Source organism: Poecile atricapillus, chromosome 7 (genome assembly GCF_030490865.1).
Source record: "Poecile atricapillus isolate bPoeAtr1 chromosome 7, bPoeAtr1.hap1, whole genome shotgun sequence".
NCBI lineage: Eukaryota > Metazoa > Chordata > Aves > Passeriformes > Paridae > Poecile > Poecile atricapillus.
The window spans coordinates 8,875,957-8,888,072 of NC_081255.1; the positions used below are offsets into that span (position 1 = coordinate 8,875,957).

General features: G+C 42.1%; 1 protein-coding gene across 1 annotated transcript; it reads right to left on the minus strand.

Moving 5' to 3' along the window:
- Nucleotides 1-440: 440 nt before the first annotated feature.
- On the minus strand, nt 441-8,142 carry SELE (selectin E). Its single transcript, XM_058842745.1, has 14 exons — nt 7,904-8,142; nt 7,567-7,634; nt 6,753-7,139; nt 6,322-6,429; nt 6,017-6,202; nt 5,210-5,395; nt 4,918-5,103; nt 4,179-4,364; nt 3,887-4,072; nt 3,461-3,646; nt 2,359-2,466; nt 2,044-2,065; nt 1,858-1,929; nt 441-1,498 (listed from the first exon to the last, which is right to left on the minus strand). Exons 2-13 carry the CDS (start codon nt 7,601-7,603, stop codon nt 1,872-1,874), a joined length of 1,836 nt encoding a protein of 611 aa, XP_058698728.1. The 5' UTR covers nt 7,604-7,634; nt 7,904-8,142; the 3' UTR covers nt 441-1,498; nt 1,858-1,871.
- Nucleotides 8,143-12,116: the final 3,974 nt, after the last annotated feature.

The following is a 12,116-nucleotide window of genomic DNA, read 5'->3' on the forward strand; positions in this document are numbered from 1 at the left end:
GTCACACCTGGGAATGCTGGATTGGGATCGGCTCTGGCTGCGCCAGTCCCAGGCACTCAGCCCCATCTGCTGGCTGCTCTGTCCTTGGCTGCTACGGAAATACGGAAAGCTCCACGGGATATTTAAGTTGGATGTTAGGAAAAAGATTTTTATTGAAAGAGTGATAAAGTACTGGAATCGTCCGCCCTGAGAGGTGGTGGAGTCACCAGCCCTGGATGTGGTTAAAAAATAAATTGGTTGAGGGTGTGGGTTGGACTCGATAATCTTAAAGATCCCTTCCAGCCTTGTTATTCTGTGATTCTCCAGTAAGAGACAGCCTTGCTTTTAGCCAGTCATCTCCCTACCCTCACATTCTTCTGTTGGAGCCACAAGTCACAGGGCTGACCCAAATAATTTTAAATTATTCACATTTACAAATAGGGAGTATTAAATTGAAAATATTTTATTAAAAAATGTTACAAATAAGACAATACATATTGGGTTAAATGAGAGATTTTTAATTTATAAATATAACTTAAACATAAATTAAGAGAGAGTCTCATCTGAAGACTTTTAACAGCTCAAAAATCATATTTTCAATACATAAACATGCAAATCTCAGTCTTCCATTTCATTCATAAACATTATGCAGGCATGCAGTCTTTACAAACACCTCCAATTTATTTTAAAATAAATTCTGATCTATTGATCAACAGCCAGAGACCTACTCAAGTATTTTACAATACATGTACAGTTAAGAGCACAGAAATATCAACAGTAAAAGCTGCACAAATAAATATGTATGTATGTACACATATTACAGTACACAATCCCACAGGGATGAGATAATTTCAGATCTACCTGCTGTGTTCAGAAACCAGAGTACCTTGTGTGAGCACTATGGTTCCTAGTGCTGTTATAGTTTAAGAAAAAAAAGATATCTATGTTTTCTGGGATATGCAGCAGAAACCCAAATAATTGGGTGATAATCCATATCACTCCAGGCGTAATTATTGACTGGGACATCTTAAAATGAACTGACTTCCACAAATCAGATGAACAGTTTCAAAGCTGTTCAGTGAATATTTTTCTATCCTGATTCTTCTGTTTGTGCAAGCATCACCCCTGTGAGTCCAGAGGAGACACCTCCAGCAGTGTAGTAAGTGATGTGAAATAATGCATGTCTTCACCTCACCTCGGTACCTTTGAGTGGAGCAGAGGAGGAACCAGCCTCCTCTTTAGGCAGCAGCACACTATTTGCTCACCATCTGGACAGGAGATGGCAAGCTCCCAGTTTAGGATAACTGCATGGCTGAATGTAGGCAGGATTTGGCCAGAAGGCCAGAGTTTTCTTCTTGTCTTCAATGGAAATACCAGACGGCTTGAGTTCAAGATTTCTGAATCATACACAGGGTCAATCATCTTGTCAGCGAGAGGTAAAAACATCTGGACAGCTGCTGATTTGCAGGCAGTTTCATTCTCCAGAAATCTGAGACATAACTGAAGGTGGCTGCAATTCCTGTGGAGAGAACAAAATTCCTCCATAAATCAGAAAGCTGGCAGGGATTTGTATTTGCTCTCATCTCAGAGGAATTTTGTATGCAGCAGGTAGCAGAACAGCACAAAAGTGTCCCTAATACCAAATGCAGCTGGACAGAATGCTAAGCACAATCATCTTTAAGGAGCTGAACAACCATTTCTCCAGCAATAAATCCATCAGTCTTGTTAGGAACTTCCTTGCAATGCCAAGATGCATATTGGGTATCCCAAAGCACATATTGCTGTGTCAGCAATTGTACAGCAATTAGCAGCTCTGATTGATTGCTTGTGTGATTAAAAGGAAGAGAGTTTGTGAGTGAAGCCATCACATGTGCTCACCTGAAACATCTGAGTTAGACATTCTGGCCAGTACTTTGGAAACTGCCTTCACTGGTTGTTTCCTGTGAGTTCCTATAAAACAAAAAGTGAAAAGTACTTTAATGACAACAGGATTTTATCAAATGGATTTTAGCAAAGCGATGGCAGTGGTTTTTTTTTCATGTTGCTTTTTGAGACACAACTTACCTGAAAGGAATAAACTTCTTTGCTGCAAGAAGAACAAGAAAAAGGTATTAGTATTTCAAGACAAAAGCCCTAATTCTTGTTGTCTAAATATTTGGGGTTTACTATTTTTCAGAGGTTCATCCAAAAGCCAAACATGGCATACATGGAGGGTTCTTGAAAATAATTTTTGAATTTATCTAAGTATGGCAATTACCACTTTTTCAACATGCAAGGCATAGGGCTTTGGAGGTTTTGGGTTGGTTGTTTGGTTTTTTTCCTCCACTGAAAATTTTTCAGGAAGATAAATAAAGCAGTGGAGCCAGACCAAGTGCTCACCTTTTCTCCGGAAGCGCCTTGCAAGCCAAAGGAGGAATGATGCTGTGGACAGCAGAGAGGCAGAAGTGGCTGCTATGCCCACAGAGATGTAGCTGGCTTGGCCAGAGGCTGAAAAGATGAAAAGTTTTCAGTGAGATCAAGGGGCACAGGTGGTCTTTGAAGCCCTTTCTCTTTTTTCATGCTTTTCAAGAGCAGCCAGAACTGCAGCTTGTAACACTAAAGTTTTCTCCTGATGAAACAGGAGAGTTCCTATACATGAGGTAAAAAGCTGAATACCAAAAATTTCCCCATCCATTGCCAAAGTAATGACAAGGCAAGATGCTCCCTACACCAGGGTCTGTCTCTAACCTCCAGCCTTGCATAGCAATTTGTTCTCCTCTTATTTTTCATGTTGCGGTTTCATATTTTTACTCCCTGTGTGCTATTTTCCTCTTTGAGCAATCTTCCTGAGATCAGTGAAATTATTCAAGGATCTAAATTCTGTTCAAGCAAATGAAAGTGGAATTGAGATTTTAGGACCTCAAGCAGAAGCATTCCAGGCAGGCCAGGGGTGTTCCAGCTGAGGGCAGTGACAGAGCTCTTAGTGCCTTGAATGAGAAGGCAAGGCTGAGTTTTCTGTCCTTTGAAATTACAGCCTCTGAGAGAAAAGCTCTGTGAGGCCTTTTGGCTGAGGAGTTCATCCAAGAAACTATCATACCAGATGAAAAAAAAAATATAAAATTTTCCACTGAGAAACAAACTTATGAATGCAGATTTCCCCATAAGGTTCTGTTTCCCTAGAAAAACTTTTGTCTCTATTCAGATGAAAAAAAGTTCCTCATGAGAAATATTTTGTTTAAAAACCAAACAGAAAAAACTGAATATGATTGCAGGGGATCTTTTTATAGATATAAGAAATCAATATTTTCCACCAAGATCTTTTAGGATTTTTCCCCTTTTCTACTTTCAAGCATAATGAGGATTTTTTTTTGGCTTTTGAATTTATGGGCTTCACTACATGTTCTAGCTCACTGGTTGCTATTACCACCACTGCCACCCTTCCATGCCTCATCTGGCTTAAAATCCAGTGCAGCCTCTCTGTGGCTGCTCACAGGCAAAATACCTTCACATGTGGGCAGGCTGGCACTCCAGTTTCCTGAATGGCTGCACTCAAGAACACGAGAGCCATTGAGACTCCATCCTTCAAGGCAGCTGAAGTGGCAGGAGGTGTTGTATGTGAAGATCCCAGCCCCGTGGGAGCAATCCATAGAGCCTTTCTCAGGAGAGCTCAGTGCTTCACACTGTATGACTGAAACATAAAAAAGAGATGGTTAAGAGTCACTAAGGACTTTCCTTGTCTTTGGCCACGATTTTTTGCACAGGTGTTCAATTTCTTTTCAGATTGACTTGACTTTGGGATGGGAGCTGCTCAGAGCCATGAGCAGGCATCCCAAGGCACAGCAGAAAGCATGGGAGCACAGAGCCCTATAGGAATATGGATTTCAGTGTTCCCCAGTGACCAGAAAACTGCAATTTCCAACAGTCTTACCTTTGCATTTGGGCACTGGCTCTGACCAGTGTCCCTGTGGCAGGCACTCGGTGCTGGGTGAGCCCTCCAGGACATATCCCTCACTGCACTGGAAATCACAGCGGGAGCCAGAGGTGAGGTCTGCAGGAGCGTGGTCACAGCTCACAGAGCCTTCTGCTGGCCGCGGGACAGCCTCACACCTCACAGCTGCAGCACAAGGAGCACGACAGCCGTCAGCACAGGGCCTTCAGGACAACAACACAGCAATGCTGACAGCCCTGGGGGCTCAGCTGAGCAGCCAGAAGGAAATTACCTGCACAGGTTGGCTGCTGCCTGTCCCAGGCCCCAGAAGAGCCACACTGCAGCATAGCTGGTCCTGTCAAGGTGAATCCTTCCTCACAGGTGAACTCACAGGTGGTTCCCCAGGTGAGCTGCACAGAGGGATGGGAGCAGTTCACAGCCCCGTGGACAGGCATTTCCAAGGCAGGACAGGTCACAGCTGAAAGGCACAAGAGACAGCTCAGAGCTTAGCTTGGAGTAGGTCAGGATAAACATTCTTCTAGGAGCTGGCAAGAAGACATGGCCTGCCTGGAGCTGTCCCCTACAGAGCCATCATACCTCCCTTCAGACCTAGTAGTGTCTCAGAAACAGATTTCAGCAGGCTGCACAGTGCAGCCAGAACCCTTAAATATGTACCCAAAGCATACAAGTTATCCTTGGAATAGCTCCAAATTGCTCCCCACCCTGAAGTGCATAAGCTGACACTTGCTCCCACTTGTGGTTTAGGGAATAAAGAATCCCTGCCAGAACACTCCACTCTAAAAGTGTGTAATTGTGTGTGTTGGGGACACGGTCACAGAGTCTTGTTTGTCACCCTGCGCTGCTGTTTCCTCACTAATCACAAGTCTAAATGACCCCACCTTGAGATCTGCTTATGAAAAGTGATACAGACATGGTGGGGATGAAAGTTACTCTTTGATTATGCTTGATTGAGAAAGTCTCTTCAGATTCTTCAAACTTTAATTGTTGGTTTCCAGCCCAGCAAGTCTTACCTTTGCATTTGGGCACTGGCTCTGACCAGTGTCCCTGTGGCAGGCACTCGGTGCTGGGTGAGCCCTCCAGGACATATCCCTCACTGCACTGGAAATCACAGCGGGAGCCAGAGGTGAGGTCTGCAGGAGCGTGGTCACAGCTCACAGAGCCTTCTGCTGGCCGCGGGACAGCCTCACACCTCACAGCTGCAGCACAAGGAGCACGACAGCCGTCAGCACAGGGCCTTCAGGACAACAACACAGCAATGCTGACAGCCCTGGGGGCTCAGCTGAGCAGCCAGAAGGAAATTACCTGCACAGGTTGGCTGCTGCCTGTCCCAGGCCCCAGAAGAGCCACACTGCAGTGTAGCTGGTCCTGTCAGGGTGAATCCTTCCTCACAAGTGAACTCACAGGTGGTTCCCCAGGTGAGCTGCACAGAGGGATGGGAGCAGTTCACAGCCCCGTGGACAGGCATTTCCAAGGCAGGACAGGTCACAGCTGAAAGGCACAAGAGACAGCTCAGAGCTTAGCTTGCAACAAACCATAAAAAGTTTTTTTTTTCTTTTCTGAAACTTAGCAACACACCCACTAAACAGAAGCAGCTTTAGAAGGGGGCTACGATGCCACCATCTCAGAAAGCAGTAAATATTTTAAAATGGGAAACTGGCTCTTAAGGCAAGACTGTTAATTCATCTGCAGCTCATGACAACAACTATTTATAATCCAACATTTCTCTATTTTGACTGCTGATGGGTGATCTTTGATGTTTTTATTTGCTTAGAAAAGTATCTTGTTCTAAGCCAAACACCTCAAAAAAATTATTTCTACAGTCAGGAGTAACTGGCAGTAATTTGAGTAACTTGAGAGCAGTCTCACAGCTAGGTCATCTCAATTCCCTGTTCCTACTTAAGAGTTGGAAAAGTCTTTCCCTGCAAGGAACAAGGCCAGAATATTCATCCTACTCATTTCACCTCCTCAGGAACAGAGACCTGTGTCCTGAAATAAAATAGCACCTACACCACGGAATTAGTTACAAAGGAATTGGCCAGACTTCCATTTGTCCCTACTGCCAAAGCAGCACTGAGGTTTACAGGGCTGTGTACAGTGCAGAAAGCTCACCTTTGCATGCTGCAAGGGGGGCAGACCAGACCCCAGCAGAGGTACAGTGAACAGATTCCAGTGCAGTCAGCTCATAGCCCTCCTCACACTGAACTGTGCAGGATGAGTTGTAGTTGAAATCCCCCAATGGATGGTGGCACTCAAGGCTCCCATGATCAGGTTTCTTTAGGGGATCACAACTCTTAACTTCAGGGAAGCACAAGAAGGTACACAGTCAGTCTCTTTGGCTGAGCAGGTAAACCAAGAAGCCAAAATGAACACCAGCTAGCATGAGTTAGTCAAAAAGGAGGATGAAATAATCTTACCAAACTCGCATTCAGGCCCATAGAACCCAGGGTTGCAATGGCAGGTGTGGTTGTTGATAGTTTCTATGCAGTCTCCATGGCCACTGCAGAGAGATGGGTTGCAAGAAGCTGGAAAAAAAAAATAAAGCAAATTATGAAAGAATCAACAACAGCCACTAATGAAACATGGTTATCTTTCTGACACTAAACAAGCCTTTTGTATAGCAAAAGAGAATCAGAGGGTTTGATATTTAGGATTATCCTGTCATTTCACAGAAGAATTTCTGAAATGCACACCTTTTACAGACTAGCTCACAGTAAAAGGATTCTGCTGGCTGGAAACTCCAAGACCACTTGTTCTGAGGTAAATATTAGATGAAGTTAAACAAGTCATCCCAGGCACCACCTCATCTCCCCAGGGTCACACTGGAATGACCTTTATCACACCATACCTGTGTAGCACAAGGCAACCTTCTTTTTCTCACACTTCTCATCATTCCATTTGCCATCATCCTTCCCTCTTTTGATGTAGATCTCAACGCAGTCCTCGTTGTTCCCTTTGCCATTTGGCTCCCCTGAAGCCCAGTTTCTTGCTTCTTCTGTCAGTTCCTTGTTAGTTCCAGTCCAGGTCCACACACCATTAACTTTTCTGATTCCAATCCAGTAGTAACCCGGATTGAAGGGTAGGAAGGCATTGAGATGATTGATTTCCTCCTTGTTCTGGATGGCAACCAGGTTAGTATACTTCTTTCTGCACCACAACTCTGCTTCCCTGTAGGTCATGTTTGTGTCTGAATAATGGTATGTCCACCCATTCACCCCCTGCAGCACTGTAAGTCCTAGAACAAGAAAATATCCAAAAGTTGGTGTCTGACTTCTTCCCTCCTCTCTCTCTAGAAGAGGACATTTAAGCTCTATAAATACTGCAAACTTGTCAGTATCTGAAAATGCATAAAAAACAGTGGCAATTATTTTATAAACAACCACCTGGAAAGCTTCAAACCAGGCAAGTCAGCTTCAAGTACAGGGACTTCAGCCTGTGAAACCTTGTCTGCTCACACAAAGTTTTGAGACTACAGGAGCCAATTATGACTTTGACAGGCAAGCAGGGAAAAGCTGCAATTGCATCCAGAAATTTTTCTGTGTGAACACAGCCTCAGGTTAATGAGGGCAGGTTCAAAAATTCTGTTTGATGCTGAGCTCAAAAAGAACAGTCACACTAATACTGCCACCCCACTTTTTCTACACAGAGAAATACACACTTACCATAGGTAAGAAGTGAGAGGAACTGCAAGCAAATCATGTTTCTGAGAGTTTTCTCTTTTAGCAGACAGCTATGAGAAATCAAAGAAACACATTTGTAAAAAAACAAATAGTGAGCTGCCAAAATTCCATATAAGCTACTGACCATGCAATTTTTGCTATGTACTTTTAAACAAGACTTAAGTAGAATTTCCGCTTTTATGAAATTACTCATTTTAAAACAGTTTTTAATATCAAGATGCTTTAAAATGTAAGCAGCTTTTAAGGAACATGAACACAGATTTCCAGTTCTCCTTTAGCTGGGCAGTGAAACAGAATAGCAAAGTCCATTTCTACTCACAGTTTGTAGCTGCAGTGTCCAGGTGACAGAATTCCTCTGCGCTGCTTCCCAAAAACTGCGTTCTGTGGCTATCTGGATGAACCAGCCTTGAAAATCAAGTTCAGCTCCAAGTGTCTGGACTCTGTAATGCTCTGCCTTTTATTCCCTCAACTAGCCTGCCCTTCACGAGACGGGAAATTCCGTGTGGAAAAAAATTTCTTGGAAAATCCCAGGATCTGGCCCTCCCACAGGTCAAGACGGATGTTTCCCCTTGCGAGATCAGCTCTCCCAGAAAGACGTGCTGTGCTGACAAACTGCCAAGTGCCACATCACAAACTTTTACTGACAGGAACACACAATTCCAGGATGTCAAGGAGGAGGATGACAATCAGCTTGAATTAATTGCATGAATAAGCAGATTCCAGTTTTTCACCTGGCATAATGTTTTGCAGCAAGGAGGTGTCAGTTCTTCTAGTCTCTCGGTAGGAAAGGCACCAACACTCAAAGCTGGTTAACCAAGTTGGAGTAAAAATGGAAACTGCAACGCTGAACAAGGTCAAGCACTGGACAAGTTTGGTTCCTTGTGGATCCCAGCTGTGCAGAGCTCTCATTTGTGGTCAGGTTTGCCAGCCCCAGGATTGTTGTAAGCCTTCACGATACAGGTTCATCAGTCACCTGTAGCAGTCAAGCCTGAAATGTAGACCTTGCTTTGAAGAGTACTTTAGACTGTATTCTTCAATGTCCTGTTCTCAATAGAGTACAGCTCCTCAACAGGTACATACAATATTTCAGGTGGACAAGATAATACCCCAGGAATTCATGCACATTTATTGTGTATATCCTGATTAATAAAGCATAAAGATTCACCATTATGGATGTGATTTAATGAGGCTGAACATGCAAAGGACTCAACAAGCACTGGCAGCAATAGGAGGCCACAGGGTAGCACCCACTTCATACCTGTAGAGCATAGTTAGAGTCTACAAAGTGCATGTTGGAGCTCTGATTTTGGAGCCTCAGCTTGTTCTTACAGAATAGAAATCAGAGGCTTCTGGATTCCAAGCTAACATCAACTGGTATCACCCAATTTTTTCACCAAAAAAAAGCAGAACTGTCAAGTAGCCAAAGATCTCTGCCCATCAGAGAAATCATCTCAGAAAAGAGCATGGAATAAAGATTATATTCTAAAACAGCCTCAGTTACTAACAAATCAGGGGAGTTGACTAGAAATTGTGAAAAAAGTCTTAGAAAACAAGCCATTTACTGAAGAGAGTGAGGATTAAGCACAACACACTGAATATTTGTAGGCAGAGGAACACTTTCTAGCAGGTGGGAACTAGCAAAGCTAGAAACACAAATGGATGGTCAAGAAACTCTGGAATTCTGAGGTTAGCTTTTGTCTGGCCTGGGCAAGCCTTGCTTAGAAGAACCAGATTTCCTGAGGCTTGCAGGCAGCATTAGATCAGGACTGCTGCTTATTTAGCCTCAAACTGGGAATGAAAAATCTTCCTGTTTGCCAGCCCTTCTCTTTCAGGAGGCTTTACCACCTGAAGAACACAGACAGAAGTTGGTATTTTAATGTACCTGTACAGCACATTACACAGCAGGGCCTAATTTCACAGGGGTTCTGTAAACATTATTCTACTACAAACTAATCAGTTTAAATAATTAACTAATGTTTATCATCCTTGATAGGGCAGGGTTGGTTTTTTTGTTGTTGTTGTTTTCTAAAACATTGATCAGCTGTTGTAACTGTATGCACATAAAATTTATAGAAAACTTCAGGATGGTTTTTATGCTCCCAGGTGCCAAGAGGCAGAAAATGCTACGTCTTTTCCTGGAGATTCCCTTTTCCAAGTCTTTTAATGAGCTTCCTACGGGTAAGTGCTCATCCTTGTCGTAGGAGAAACCGAAGAAAGTTCTGAGGAAACTTTATCAGAATTCCTGCCAGTGGAATCTCCGGAGGAAGGAAGAGCTTATTTCATAGTTTACAGCAGTCTTCCTTTGCAGGGGCTGTCTGAGACCTCTTGTCTGCAGCAGATAAAGAAAGCCCCACAAAAAATAACAAAACACCAAAGCCTACAAGTAATATGCTTGTAAAAACTCCAGCCTAAAAAAAGACTGTTTCTTTTTGTTGGCTGTATTCCCTTGTGCATCACTGACATGGGGCTCTTTTTGGTTTTTCCCAGGGAATTCTGCTATCCACTGATTATATTCTTATTTCCCTGTATGGAAATGGAGGCAAAGATGAAGGCAAAATTTTCAGGAAAAAAGAAAGCCTGAAAATCATTCTCAAAATCCCACAATAGAGGTTAAAACCTCATTGTTAAAACCTCATTATTAAAAGTCAAAGGCACTTAAAAACTTCAAGGGGACTGGGATTCCTGTGAGCTAAAGCTCATGTTGGATGCTAAACTACATATACCTTTCAGGAAAAATACCTGTGGTACAGTTACTTAGGTAGAACTGTAGATAATCAAGCTAAAAATTCCATGCAGCCTGACTTTAGCTGCTTTCTGTGTTAATTATTTATTCTCTTCTCAAAGTTATTTCACATTCATGCATTTTTACTCTTTTGCCAATTGATTTGGGAATGTAAGAGCCTCGGTTCTTGTGCTGTACAGAGCTGGATGAAGTTGTTACTCTCTTCTTATGCTACATGAGCACAGACATAGTTCCTTAAAATTAATACAATTCCTCTCTGCCAGAAAAATAGGAGACTCTAAATTTTTAATAAATGCTGAACACTTCTTGCTCCTTTTCCCTTAAAAACAGCAATTATGTAGCCACAACTAATTTTCCAGTTGGAAGGCTCACTTAAGAGGCTACTATGAGACATAAAGGATAAGAAAGTGCTATGTAAACATATTAGGAATAAAAACAACAAAATCCAGCCAGGTCTGCTGTTTAAAGGACAGCAATTGACAGAGGACATATCAAATGTAATTTCTTTCTACATAAAGTTAATATTCACTGCAAGAGTGTCATGCATTGGGAAAAGAGAACAGGTCAGATTATGGAGTGAAGAATATTTAGGTTGGTTACAACCAATCAAGCTGCAGTTAAAAGATCCAAACCCTCAGCAATTAACTTTGAGAGTATGAGAAAAAAAGTATAAAAAGGTGGACAAAAAGCAAATATTGCCTGTTTGCATTTCAGAAAAGAAGATCAAGGTAATTAGAAGCTGGGCCTTCCATACTGGCACCTAGAGAAGACACTAGAACACTGAAAGATGTTAAAGAAAACCATTGAAAAATCAGCAGAAGGTTTCTAAGCTGTCAAGAAGAGCTGACATTGATATGATTGATCTGTTCCTGGCAGATCAACCTGGCTTGTGCCTCAAGGCTGTGTCAGTAAATAAAGAAACAATAGCACACTGTGGTTTGTTATAATTAAGATTTTTAATATTGTCCCATGAGACATTCTTATGAGGAAACAAGTGGAACAATGCTTAGCTGAAATCACCATAAAATGAGCACACAAGGGATGGAATCACTGCTCAAAGGGCAGTTTTTCAAAGAATCCTCTCAGTCCAAGAGAACTGTTTTATTCCCACCCCACTTTAAAAAAGGGTGCTGGAGGAAAGAAATCTTTACAATCTTCTAAAACCCAAAAGGTGTTTTAGAGTACTTAGGAGACACGTGATCAACAGTGTTTCACATCCACTTGGTGCATAACAAGTAGTGGTGGATTGATTTGTAGTGGCAAAGATGTAATTGAAAATTTCTGAAGAGGCCATGAATTGCTAAAACAGGGGTTTTGTAGAGTCTGCCTTGGGAATTTGTAAGTTTTGGTTCAAGAAACATTTTTTTCAATATCTGTATCAATATCTCGAGAAAATGTAATGCAGTGAAAAATTATTTTACTTTATCTGAAACTCTGTTGAACTTGAAGAAATCATAAATCCAAGACAAATCCCAGGTAAACAGAGTATATAGATGTACATTTGTAAATATAGAAAAAGACAGAGATTAATTTCCCATGTCTTTTTTAAAGCCTGATTCTTTATCCACAAGATTGTATCTGCCTTTACATATCAACAGACAGAAATAGAGCTTTAAGTGCATCTGAGTAATCCAGTTCCATCTTTCTCCTAAAATATATTTTTGTCACTCCTAAATTAAAACACTCCATAAGTATTTTTCTCAAAGTGCTTCATATAATGAACGGTTTATCCCATGGCAAAGAGTCATAGAACCACTTGAAATTTTGAAGTAGTGGAAAAAACTCCAGC